At 54.7% G+C, this 12,147-nt stretch overlaps 4 protein-coding genes across 4 annotated transcripts; 3 read left to right on the forward strand and 1 right to left on the reverse strand.

Moving 5' to 3' along the window:
• Window positions 1–3,372: 3,372 nt before the first annotated feature.
• BDP55DRAFT_631478 (uncharacterized protein) lies at window positions 3,373–4,302 on the forward strand (the record flags this gene model as incomplete). The annotated part of the gene is made up of 1 exon (XM_060572287.1): window positions 3,373–4,302. One exon carries the CDS (start codon window positions 3,373–3,375, stop codon window positions 4,300–4,302), a length of 930 nt encoding a protein of 309 aa, XP_060430318.1.
• A 422-nt stretch (window positions 4,303–4,724) lies between these two features.
• On the forward strand, window positions 4,725–8,229 carry BDP55DRAFT_113331 (cyclic nucleotide-binding domain-containing protein). Its single transcript, XM_060565402.1, has one exon. The coding sequence runs from the start codon at window positions 4,986–4,988 to the stop codon at window positions 7,926–7,928; it is 2,943 nt and encodes a 980-aa protein (XP_060430319.1). The 5' UTR covers window positions 4,725–4,985; the 3' UTR covers window positions 7,929–8,229.
• Window positions 8,230–8,832: 603 nt separating this feature from the next.
• Window positions 8,833–9,981, forward strand: BDP55DRAFT_529279 (heterokaryon incompatibility protein-domain-containing protein; the record flags this gene model as incomplete). The annotated part of the gene is made up of 1 exon (XM_060567830.1): window positions 8,833–9,981. A coding segment is annotated over one exon (1,149 nt), but the record flags the coding sequence as incomplete, so codon positions are not given.
• Window positions 9,982–10,712: 731 nt separating this feature from the next.
• Window positions 10,713–11,607, reverse strand: BDP55DRAFT_551022 (uncharacterized protein; the record flags this gene model as incomplete). Its single annotated transcript, XM_060569083.1, has 3 exons — window positions 10,713–10,828; window positions 10,902–11,218; window positions 11,282–11,607. 3 exons carry the CDS (start codon window positions 11,605–11,607, stop codon window positions 10,713–10,715), a joined length of 759 nt encoding a protein of 252 aa, XP_060430321.1.
• Window positions 11,608–12,147: the final 540 nt, after the last annotated feature.

Genomic DNA, 12,147 nt, shown 5'->3' on the forward strand with positions numbered 1-12,147 from the left:
CTACCTTCCCGTCTCAGGGGAAACAGCTTAGGCACCATCGAGTAAAATAGTGAGGCGACCAGCCAACTGCCGTCAGGCACAGATCTCAGGCACCTCCAACAACTTTCCAACAACCTCTCAGATTGGAGTCAACCTCCATGACAATTACCGGCCGGGCCAGAAATGCATCTCGAGTCACTCTTCCACCCTCCACGCGCCCTGGATTGATGCTGGATCGTTTGACAAACTTTCGCAGCTGGGCAGACACGATAAACATACCGCAAGTACCCGAGACCAGAGCTTATGTCTGGCGCGCGCGGCGCGAAATCCCCCCGTCCATCGCCCTCCACTAATCCAACCTTGGCAGGCTTCTAGCCGTCTTCCATGAGTCTTCCACGCATCGATCCCCTTCCGTTGGAAGACGCCTTGACCACCATCCCCCCGAGCTTCCTGGCCGTCACCCATCGCCGACATGGTTGACCGGGTGCATCCTCTCCTCCAGCCGCTGTGGACTGCTACCCCTCCGAAGACCGTTGCGTGCACCGTGCGCGCCATTTCGGGTCCGATGAGCCAGGGGTCCCGGGCTGCAAGTTTGAGACACGCGGTGAGATGGCGGTCCACACACACTCGCCTTTCTGTCCTAGTCTGAACCGACTTGGGGATAGCGACGAGATCAAGTTGTGTCCAAGACTCTAGCAGTCCCAGGTCAACTACTGGAAGTGGAGGATGGACCTACTACGAAACGGACGGCGGCCGTATGCCTTTCGGTCGATTTCGCTCCTCGCTGCTGCGGTCTGCACGCGCCTCGCCTTCATCTTTTTCATTTTGTGCCTTGCGACAAAAGTCCCCGACCATGGCACTCTACTCGGCCCCGCTCCATCTTCACGCACCAGCTGTTCACGCCGTTGCCTTCGCAGCCTTTGCCGTCCTCGTCCTACGGTCATTCTTGTCTCCATCTCCGATTCGCAAGCTCACTTTGCACTACTCTCCGTGCAAGTCAGAGAAAGAATCACTGGCCTCTCTTCTCGACTCGACACTAGTGCACATGCTGCTCATCTGTTTGTTGAGTTTGCCTTGAGGCTTATGGAGCAAGGATGCGACATGCTTTGACAAACCGAGTGGTTGGGCTGCCGTGTCCGTGTGAGCTTCTGGAATGTCTCTCTGACCGCCTCACATCGCATCAGATTGAAAGCCTGGGAATCGAGTTCCAGAGCAAGAGGGTGCGATGGGAAGCAGATGAACCTGTGGACATGAAGTCTAAGGTGATGCATGCGACTGCCGCTAGCCCGAGGGGGGGAGTGCGTGTGGCAGAGGCAGAGGCAGAGGTAAAAAAAAAAAAAAGCAAATGCAAGAGAGAGAGAAGCCAGGCCTACCGAGGATAGAAGCCGGCATGGAAACGACGCCAGAAGCCTGAGAGAACAAAGGAATCCCAAAGCCGGGCCGGCGGCTGGCCGTTTGATTTCTGTCAAATTTTGATTTATTGTTCTGGTCATGCCGCCGTACTCCTCTGGCCGATCTAGCGACGCCCCCTTCGGAAGAAACCAAGACCATTGAGCGGCTGCCCTGGATTTGTATCCAAGGGGGCTAAGCAAGGTGCGTGCATCCGTTGCTCGCGCCACGCTACGCTACTCTATTCCAATGCCTCAACGTCACACCGGTGACCGGAGCAGTGCGCAGATTCAGGTAGGTAGGTAGTACCATGTTGCTATCGCCATTGGAGCCAGCCCTAGCTAGGTAGCCTCATTTCTCGCTTTCGCGTCAGCCGACACTGACGCTGCCTGCCGGCTTATAATTGCTTGCAGCGATTTCAGTTGGTAGTGCTCCCCTTATTCTTGGCCAAGAGGTGTTTGGTAGTTATGGCTCGAGTTGTGGTTGGTGGTCACGGTTAGTCGGTCTGTCTCCCAGTGTCTCTTGATTGTCTGCCCTTTGCTGACATCATCATCAAATAACTTAGCACGTTGTCAGCCAATTGTTGTGTTGGCAGAGAAGCGTCACGACGGAGCATCCCGTATGTCTCTGTCTTCTGACTGTTTGCTTCCTCTGCTCAGGGCAAGACAAGGCACCGTAGGCGAAGGTCGCGAAAGCTGCAGTTTGTCTGTCGCACATCCAGGCTCCTCCCCCTTTACTTTAGCTTTGGCTCTCCTCCACTGCTGACGAGGTACCCAGGTCTTTACAGTACGCCTAGGGAAACTGTAAAGTATGGTGCCCTACGCAGAGATATGGTAATGACTACGTAGGTATGTCGACACACACAACAGCTTGGCTGTGCCCGGGGCGGAGGGAACACAAGGAGCTTGGGACACGCCCAGGCACAGCAAGCTCCCGCTGTTTGTACCAGTGTTTTCCCTCTGACTTTTGACGATAGAGCCGAAGCTGATGGCTAGATGACCATTTTGTCGTTGGACTCTTCGACTACCCTCGCCATCACTGCAACTATGATCGTATCGATGATCGTACGGGCACAGGTGCCTCACCTCTAGCCTGCCGCGGCCGCCGCGGCCACACGACTACGTCCCCTTGAGCGCAGGCTGTTTAAGCTTTGGGGTCAGGTTGCGGCCTTGTCTCGTCACCCTGCCAGTGACATACTGTGTACCCCTGAATTGACTGGCCCAAGGGTCCGTGTGCAGTAGATCGGTACCTGATGAGTACAAACTTCGTGTCCCGAACCCCACCCTCCGAGCGTCATTGTGCGAGTGCTGGCACGCCGCAGTGCTGGCGATGGTAAAAAAGCTGTGTGTGCGGATACCAAGTGCCTGGTGTCTGAAGAGGGAGGTGGTGGCGGTGACCCTTGGAACTGCCATGGCTATGCTTGACGAGATAAGTTATCTTCCAGCCTGCTTGTAGCTTGAACCAAATAGATTCCCCAATCGCCAGCAGTGGTATGTATTGTGAGCATGTGCCTTGGTGACTTTAACATGGCAGAAGGGAGAGTTGGAAGACGTGGACTCCTTGCTGAAAGAGACATGCTAGGTTGGGGAAGAGACGAAGGTATCTAGCCCGTCTCGTCTGGCTGTCCTGTCCGTGTTTGACCTTCCGGAACTCTCTCTGGTGTGTGCGAGTGTGTCCTCCCTGCTAGATCCTTGCGGCGCATCTGCACCAGCTCCCGCATCTGCGCATCTGCACATGTCCACCGCACAGTCGCTAACTTTTGGCTGTTGGTTGACGCAGTTTGGGTCGCTCTGGCACTCGCGCTCAGGTTGCGAGAAACGGAGAGGACGCAACGCAGCATCGTCCACCTTTGTCTTTCTACGTCTTACAGGTTGCCATCCTTTACTTACTACCTTAACTCATAAGTACCAAGTCATGTAATTGTATACCAGCAGACCAGGTAGACAAGACCTTGCCTTATGTAATCTTGGCAATAAGATAAAGTGAATAGCTGAGGAAGGTGTCATGGGTGCCCGTTGTGAAGGAAAGAAGGAAACGGTAAGGAAGGAAAGAAGCAGCCAGTTTAGAACGACTCTTGCTCCTTCCCCACGTCCCACGTTTCCACAGTACGTCCGCGCCGTGCCATGGACGCCCACGCCCACCAGGGCATGCCCACCCGCCCACTTCAGTGCGACGTCCACGCCCACACCCGCCCACGCCGCCTCCACCCAGTGGAAGGTACCTACCTGCGCTACTTCACTAGGTACCGTACGTACTGTACTCCGTACCAAATGGAAGGCACCAAAATACACCAAAAGGCAAGGTACCTCCTTCCTTACGTACCGACATCTGCGCCCACGCTCACACGTCTCTCAAGTCCCTCACGTCCCTTCCTGGAATCCTCGCACCCGTCCCGTCGCCCCAGTTCGGTCCTTCCCTTCCCTTCCCAAACCCACGACCGCTTCTCTTTTCGTCCGTCGCCGTTTCTCTTCCTCCCAATCCCCCCTCCACTCCCGCTTACCCTTTCCTGCAGCAGTCATCCTCCTGTCCTCCTCTTCTGCTGGAGATCCCCTCATCGCAACCTCCAATCGTCCATCCCCTTGCCCGTTTGTTGGCCCAACTGATCTGCAATATTGCGACTGCGAATCATTCGCCTTCTTCGCTCGCCTACATCACTCTATCGACGCCTCCGATCCCGCCGTAGCGAACAACCCACCCCCGGTACCTTCGTTTCCCACCGCCCTCGCAACTCAAATCGCCTTTGCCTACCCGCTCCTTGCGACCGACCGAACCCCGCGTAAAGAGTCGTTTATCTCGGATCGAGAGCAATTACAATCAGCAACAATTGTCTTCCTACCTACACCGTCAAAGATTTGGTGGGTGCTCCCCCGCCTAATGTCCGTCATGAAATCGCCAGCGGCCAAAAGTGACCGTGTGTTTCTCTCTCTGACTTGACCTCCACAGCACCCGGTGCCAGGCACTCGACAACTTTCCGCTGCTGTCCTCGCGCAGCCACTTGTTGTCACCGCATCCCTCGTCAATCATTGCGTCTTGCCGGCGAATTGTTGTTCCTAAAGCGACCAGAGACACCGTTTCCAACGGCGACGTTGCGTGATACGATCTGCGACACTCGGCGTTGTCGACCACCGCGACCCTCCCACTTCCAAAGCCCCTCCGAAGACCCCGCCTTCAAGCCAAACACGATCGCCTCTCACTCCCGAGTCGCCAAGGGGGAACTTCAACATCGAGAGTTAAAGGGCGCGAAACAAGAAACAGGTCCCCAATTATCAGGGATATATAATTACCACACCCGCGATTGACACTTCCTCACGGCGAATCCAATACCTTGCACTTTAAGTCGCCGTTCTAGAGCATGCACCAGCCTCGTCTGCTGTCTACACTATCGACGGAAAACGCGAGAATCTAGCATCAGAGGAAGCTTCCACCCACAGGCAGGGAGAGGATTTTCCTCCTCCGGCCGCCCTTGCGGAGCACAGGCTACAGACCGGGTGTGCACTGGCAAAGCCCTGTTGAAGCTTTGGCCCTCTGCCCTTCCTACTGGGCGGAGAGCTTAGCCGGCAAGGCACGTCGAAAACCTGGCGTCGACACGACCACGCACGCGGCATCCCTCAAGGACCATGAGGCGGAATCGCTCCCCAACGTCGCCTTCGCCCTACCGCGCCCTCGCCCATACTGGCGCAGGCGCGGGCGGGGTGCCGGATTCCCTCTCACTCCTCAGGTCCTTCAACGTTGACACGAACCCTACGCGACCCATGCGGCCATCTCCTCTCACCGCTTCCACCATCCGCGACATGCCGCTCGACTTGGTTGATCGTATTAGATCATTCCCCCTTTTTGTGTCAGCGCCAGAGGAGTTCTTAGCCGCCATCGGAAACCATCTAAGACCGCAGGTTCATGCGGCACAGGACCACATTCTTACAGAGGGCGATGATGCCAGAGCAATGTACTGGCTGGTGCGCGGAGTTGTGGCTGTCACCTCTAGAGACGGTGAAGCCATATATGCAGAACTCAAGCCCGGAGCCTTTTTCGGAGAAATTGGAGTATTGATGGACGTCCCGCGAACTGCGACCATTGTGGCTCGGACGAAATGCCTTCTGGTGGTCCTCAAGAAGGAAGACCTCCAGGCAGAGTTACCGAAATTCCCGGATATGGAACGGGCGATTCGTCACGAAGCTCAGGAGCGCTTGAACATTCTCAAGAAGAAGCGCCAGGAAGGCGGCCAACTCATCAAGCCTGCCTCGACACAGACCAATGGAGTAAGAGAACCGGTGCCAGGAGAAGTGTCTATGGGCGAGGTAGGCACCATCAGAGAGGGTACCGTCGTCAACTCTAAGAAGCGGAAGTCTCCTAGTCCTGGCGCCATCGAAGACCCTGCTGCGGGTAGTGCCCTCGGTAGTGGTTTCGTCAATGTGCGACGAACATTGCGAGAGTTGCCTTTGTTCTCCACATTACCTCCTGACATCCTCCATCAGCTTGGGCTCAGCGTTCAGCCAAAGACATACCCTCCGTTTACAGACATTATTCAACAAGGCTCGGCCGGCAACGAGATCTTCTTCATTGTTCGAGGTGAAGCAGAGGTTGTTCATGAAGCACCAAATGAGCCCCCAAAGAAGGTGGCTCGTGCGACCTATCTCAGGCCAAGATTGAAAGCAGGTCAATACTTTGGAGAAGTGGCCAGTCTTGGGTTGTCCGAAGGTCGAACGGCGACAGTGCGGGCGATTACGACGGTCGAGTGTTTATTGATCCCCGGAGATGCATTAGACACGCTTTGGAGCCGATGCCCGCCCGATATCAAGTCCCAGGTTGAGGAAACAGCTCGTAAGAGATATAAGAACTCGGACGACGACGTTGAAATGTCATATGCGGACCCTATGGAACGAACCAGCAAGTCAGACCCCCCGACACCGACAACACCCAAAGTCCTACCGCACGTCACCTTCACGACGCCCTCGAAACCGACGTCACCTACAAAAGACGATATGGAAACAATGGAGCCCAAGGACCCAGATCCTTTCTTGAGCGTAGACATGGAGAATATGCGAAATAGGCGACGCAATTCCCTGGCCCCGCCTACCCCGCAATCCGACAACTCGTCGTCAATAGTGACGAACGGCTTTCGGACTCACCAGATCGAGTCGACACCTCTCCGCTTCTCTTTTCCGCCGCAGTCGCCAACTGAGCAAGAAGTGCCTGTCAAGCGAGCCCGGAGACTGCCGCGGCGTCCACATCCGGCCCAGGCCCCAGCTCTTCCCGATGACTTGCTTGTGGAAGTATTTCGATTCCTCAATGTTGCGGAGCTGATGCGCGCGCGAATCATTTCGTCCCACTGGCGCAAGCTACTGACGACACACCCGAAGATCTGCCTGGATTTGGACCTATCCGAGCACAACAGAAGAGTCACAGATCTGGCTATCCGAACAGTCATCGGTCCTTTCGTGGGCAACCGCCCCGAGACAATCGACATTAGCAACTGCTTCCACATTACTGACGACGGTTTCCGAGGTCTTTGGGAGAGCTGTGGCCGCAATGTTAAGCGATGGCGCATGCGATCTGTATGGGATGTCTCTGCAAATCAGATTTTGGAAATGGCAGAGAACGCAAAGGGTCTGGAGGAGATTGACTGGAGCAACTGTCGCAAAGTTGGCGACAACTTACTAGCACGTGTTGTAGGTTGGGTAGTTCCCGAGCCGCCGCCACCCCAACCGCCCAGCAAGCAGGTGGTGATATCCAGCTCTTCGGCCAAGTCGAAGCCTCAAAAGGCCGCGACGCAACAGGCTCAACAGAGAGCTGCAAACATCCCCAAGCCGGGAACCATAATTGGTTGTCCCGCCCTCAAGCACCTTAACCTATCGTACTGCAAACACATTACCGACAGGTCAATGGCACACCTCGCTGCGCATGCGTCCAATCGATTGCAGTCATTGTCCCTGACTCGATGCACGTCAATTTCAGACGCCGGCTTCCAGTCTTGGGCTCCCTACCGGTTCTTGAACCTGTCTCACTTGTGCCTTGCGGACTGCACTTACCTCTCTGACAACGCGGTCGTCGCCCTTGTGGGTGCGGCCAAGAACCTGACGCACTTGGATCTCTCCTTTTGCTGCGCTCTGTCGGATACCGCCACGGAAGTCGTCGCGCTGGGATTGCCTCAGCTGCGCGAACTTCGCCTCTCGTTCTGCGGCAGTGCCGTCTCGGATGCAAGCTTGCAGTCGGTTGCACTACACTTGAATGAGTTGGAGGGCATCTCGGTTCGTGGCTGCGTTAGAGTCACTGGCGGCGGTGTCGAGAATCTGCTTGAAGGATGTAGTCGACTACAATGGGTGGATGTTAGTCAGTGCCGGAATTTAGAGACCTGGATCCGAAGCGGAGGGGTTATGCGGTGGGGATTCGATGAGCGTGGTGGAAACGGCCTTTCACCGGGACAGGTGCCTTTGCCATTGCCTAGCCCGACGCCGACTGCTACGAACCACGGTGGACGTGGGGCAAGGCCGCTAAGCTTCCGGAGAAGAGCAAGACACCCCGTCCGATTCATTGTTGAAAAGGGGGCATTCGGGCTCAGATGATGATGGGAAGGGGTGTAATTGGAGAATCGTGACGCTGTTATGAGAGAAGATGTTTTGTACGATTTGTGGCGCGGCGTGGAACTGGTTGGATCATAGAATAAGCCTATTTAAGGGAGGCGCAACTCGTTACGAGAAGCAGACGGCATTACAGGGCATCATGTTTGGTTTCTCAGACGACTTTTGGCGGGGATGAGCTGAGGATAGACTGGACTTGATGATACCCTAATTCATTTGGTTACCGTAATCAAAGGCACGGCGTTCTTCCTTCTATTCCGTCTTCTTCTTCTTTTCCTTTTTGGGGAGGAGGTGCACAGACCGGGTGCTTGGACCAAGGGGCGACTGGCGGGGAAAGTGCAGTCGGGGGCGTCATAAGGTCTGGGCGCGTTGATGGGCTTGCCTTCCTTCTTCTTTTTTTCCTTTGGCGCTGCTTAAGCTCGTGGGGCTGTGGCGGGTAGGAGCTCGGGCCGGTCTGTGGTCCTGTGGAGGGGAGGGAGCTTCTCGGAATGTTCGACTTGCCTTACGTCAGCTTGAGGACTCAATGTTCATCGATGCCGTTTCCTGTTCTTCTCAATGACATTCCTTAAACAACATTTTGACTGGACAATGTCCTTTTGGTCATACGAACGAGAAGATTTCCCAATTACAGGATGGCCAATATCCGCCTCTTATCTTGCATACAGACAATAGCTGAGCCATATCGACCATGATTGGGGAGTGGACACTATGCAGGCCTGGGACGCTGACATACTTGTTGCGGAGTAGTCGCCTCATGCACCTCTGCATCTCATGAGCGTAATTTTGGTTGCAGATCCAAACGTCAACTTCAAAATCTTCCTTCACCACCTCACGATTAGTTGCATCAAGCTTTTTCGACCCGAATCAGTGAGGAGGCTCGCCATTCACAATGCATCTTCTCGATACAAGTACGTTGCGTTTGCACGAGTTCACCGAGGGCCAGGTTCCTAAATACGCCATCTTATCACACACCTGGGGCGACGAAGAAGTCCTCTTTCGAGATATCGATAAATACCCTACTAGCAAAGCCGGATGGTCCAAGATTCAGTCTGCCTGCCGCGTGGCCCGCGAACGAGGTCACTCCTGGATCTGGATCGATACCTGCTGCATCGACAAGGCTAGCAGCAGTGAGCTGTCAGAAGCTATCAACTCCATGTTCAGGTGGTATAAAGAGGCCGAGATCTGCTTTGCCTACCTTTCAGATGTCGTACACTCCGAGCCAGGGACCGAAGAGTGCGAGACGACTCTGGCTGGGAGTCGGTGGTTCACCCGCGGGTGGACGCTCCAGGAGCTCCTGGCCCCACCATCTCTGGACTTTTATGCCCAAGACTGGAGACCTCTGGGACCGCGAAGGCTTTTCGGCGGCGTCATAGAGCAGAGAACAGGTATCAGGAGACGTTACCTTTCGGCAGGGCGGAATGTGAATAGCGCGAGTGTAGCCGAGCGGATGAGCTGGGCCTCACAAAGGAAGACGACCCGAACTGAAGACGTTGCGTATTGTCTACTGGGTATCTTTGACGTCAATATGCCGCTGATCTACGGTGAAGGCACCAAAGCCTTCCAGAGACTGCAAGAGGCAATCATCCGGGACCATGACGACCAGTCCATCTTCGCATGGGGACGTATTGTCAAGGGGAACGCAGGCATCATTCGGGAAATGGGCGGACTCGACTGGCCGCTCCTCGCGCGGAGTCCTGCATACTTCAAGGACTCAGGCGACGTAATACCAATCTACAATATCCCCAGTACTCGAGTGCGCATCGAAAATTCGGGTATCGTCATTGGTACTCCACTCCTTGCAGAGACGCCTTCTAGATGGATTGGAGGCCGCGTCAGGATCGCTTTCTTGGCGCCTCTGCTTTGTCGGCGCCGCAACGACATCTTCAACACCATCGCGCTTCCTGTGCAAAGCATCACGGCCACACCTGATTTCGACCATCTCGAAAGCCTGTCCTACTACAGAGCCTCGGACCGGCTTTCGACCTTTTCAATGAACGTTTGGACGAGTGAGAGACTATGTTCTGCTTTCATCAAGTTTAAACGTTTGGAGGTGCTAAATGTTGCATTCCTCTATGACTCAGACCCAACAGGATGTGCCGTCCGAACCCTGCCCAAGGGGTTCAGCCTTGGTGCTCCATATCTTTTTGATGGTCAAGAAAATAAGTCAGCTGGTTTTCCGATAACTGACTGCCTAGATGGATCGTATGGCCTTGCGTCTCCCATTGTGATTCCCCTTTGGGGTCCACCGGTGCCAGGGAGTGATGGGGAAGAGCAGCTAGCTCTGGTCTTACAATACCAGTACATGTCGACCGCTGTGGGTGACGACGGCTCCGTCGCATTTGAAAACAGGCCGTCATGGATGGTGAATCGGGTGGTAACTATACCACCCGGGTCGACTATCGCGGTCGTTGCGCATGGATTGCGGGCTGAATCGCACGCATGGCCGGCGGAATACGTGCGTCGAGTCTGTGGCACTAGCAACATGCCCGATTCCGGCGCGCCAAATATGTTTAACCGGAGTTCGTTTAAGACGTTTAGCAGGTTTCACGTGGGAGTGTCGAATGAGACAGTACACGGGCCGCTTCACATCGTCGATGTTGTGGATTTGATCGGGGTTAATGTATCCCCGGAGGTGGATCACAACGTGAGTTACACTCCCGTGAAGGGGGAAGGGTTCTCTCGTTATGGCAGGGATCACGTTTGAGATATTTGCCTGCCTGGATAGCGAGCTGCGAGATCTTAATCATTCAGAATCCGCAATCTGATAACTCATGCGGAACACAACCGATCATGGACATTTGCGGGATGACTCGTAGCTGACCCCCAGTCCATCCCTGCCATCTGCCTTCCAATATCAGTCGAGCCATCGGCGCGGATATACGAGCCTATGCCCCGTCAGTCTATGTTATCCCATAATGCAACATCCGCAACCTCAAAGACTAATTCACGAGGACTTACTACTCGCATGATAATGCCACCAATCCTGTGACCGAAAAGCATTATTCGTCAGCTGGGAGAGCACATCGTTCCAACCCGTGTTCCTGTCGTGGTAGATGGCGTGCTTCGACCAAGCCACGTAGACTTTGGGATGGTCGAGGTTCTTTCTGCCATTGTCTCCGCCGCGGGGGAGGCTTGCGTCGACGGTGTTGAAGGTGTTTTGGATGTCGCCCCAGTTCTTGCGGTCGTAGCCTGAGTGCTGGGAGAGTAAGAGCTGCGAGGGCTGCCAGTTGTTTGTGGAGTCTTTTGCCCAGATGACAATTGCCCTCTCCCAGTCACTGTTTTGGATGATATGTCAGTTACATCCTGATATCGAGACGTCGGGGGAGGTCGGAACGTACTACTTGTGTCCAAACACACCAGACGGTGTAAACCCATCCTTCTCATAAAACAAATTATACACCACCCGGACTTCATTATCGTTGCATTTGCTGTAACTGTAATACACAGGAAAATCCGGCGCCACGTTCCCGATACCGACGCCTGGTTTCCGACAATTACACCCCGCATCCGGCCACCCGCAGAGCTCGGCACCGGGTGCCTGCTGACCGTTGAAGACTGCGTGTGTTGGGATACAAGGGGGCTGGTTCATCGCTTGGCCGAAGAACCACATTGGTTGGGCGGCCATTGCAAGGCCGATGCCGCCTTCGTTGAGGAGGGTTGTCATTTGGGTGTCGGAGATGGAGCTTACGGCTGTGATTGTGCTTATCATGGCGGCGCAGAGAGCGAGCGTGCTCTTTAGGGAGAGCATCTTAGCCGTAGAACGCGGATTGGTCTCGTGGCTGCTAAGGATGCGTTGCTCAAGATGACAGCGTCTCGCTCTGCGGTGGAGTTACAGGCTTCTAAGAGATGAATGAGGAGGCATTCTTAAGCAACTCATTTCTCGAGGATGAGTTTCGATTACGGCTCGTATTTGTGAACGATTTGATGTCCTGAATTATCGAGGAGTCAGGAGAGAGATGTACGGGCCGTTCCTTGCGTCGGCATCTTTTCGGCGGTCCCTGAAGATCTTACTGCGACCTTGGCTCTTGATAGGTTGGCGGCTTCAAGAGCGTCCCTGCATGGCATCACTAGAATTATTACGTGTGATCGATACTCTATACGAGCGAAACTAGCTGGCTGCATGGGAATCCTTTGGTCAGGGGTTGCACGTTTACGAGTTGGGCCATAGGCTCATTTTACTGCTGCCTGCGGCTGGACTTGGCAC

The sequence above is a fragment of the Colletotrichum godetiae genome (genome assembly GCF_030913485.1).
Source record: "Colletotrichum godetiae strain CBS 193.32 chromosome Unknown BDP55scaffold_18, whole genome shotgun sequence".
NCBI lineage: Eukaryota > Fungi > Ascomycota > Sordariomycetes > Glomerellales > Glomerellaceae > Colletotrichum > Colletotrichum godetiae.

Coding starts and splice junctions, on each gene's coding strand:
- BDP55DRAFT_113331 (XM_060565402.1), top strand. CDS start 4,986: ATGAGGCGGAATCGCTCCCCAACGTCGCCTTCGCCCTACCGCGCCCTC.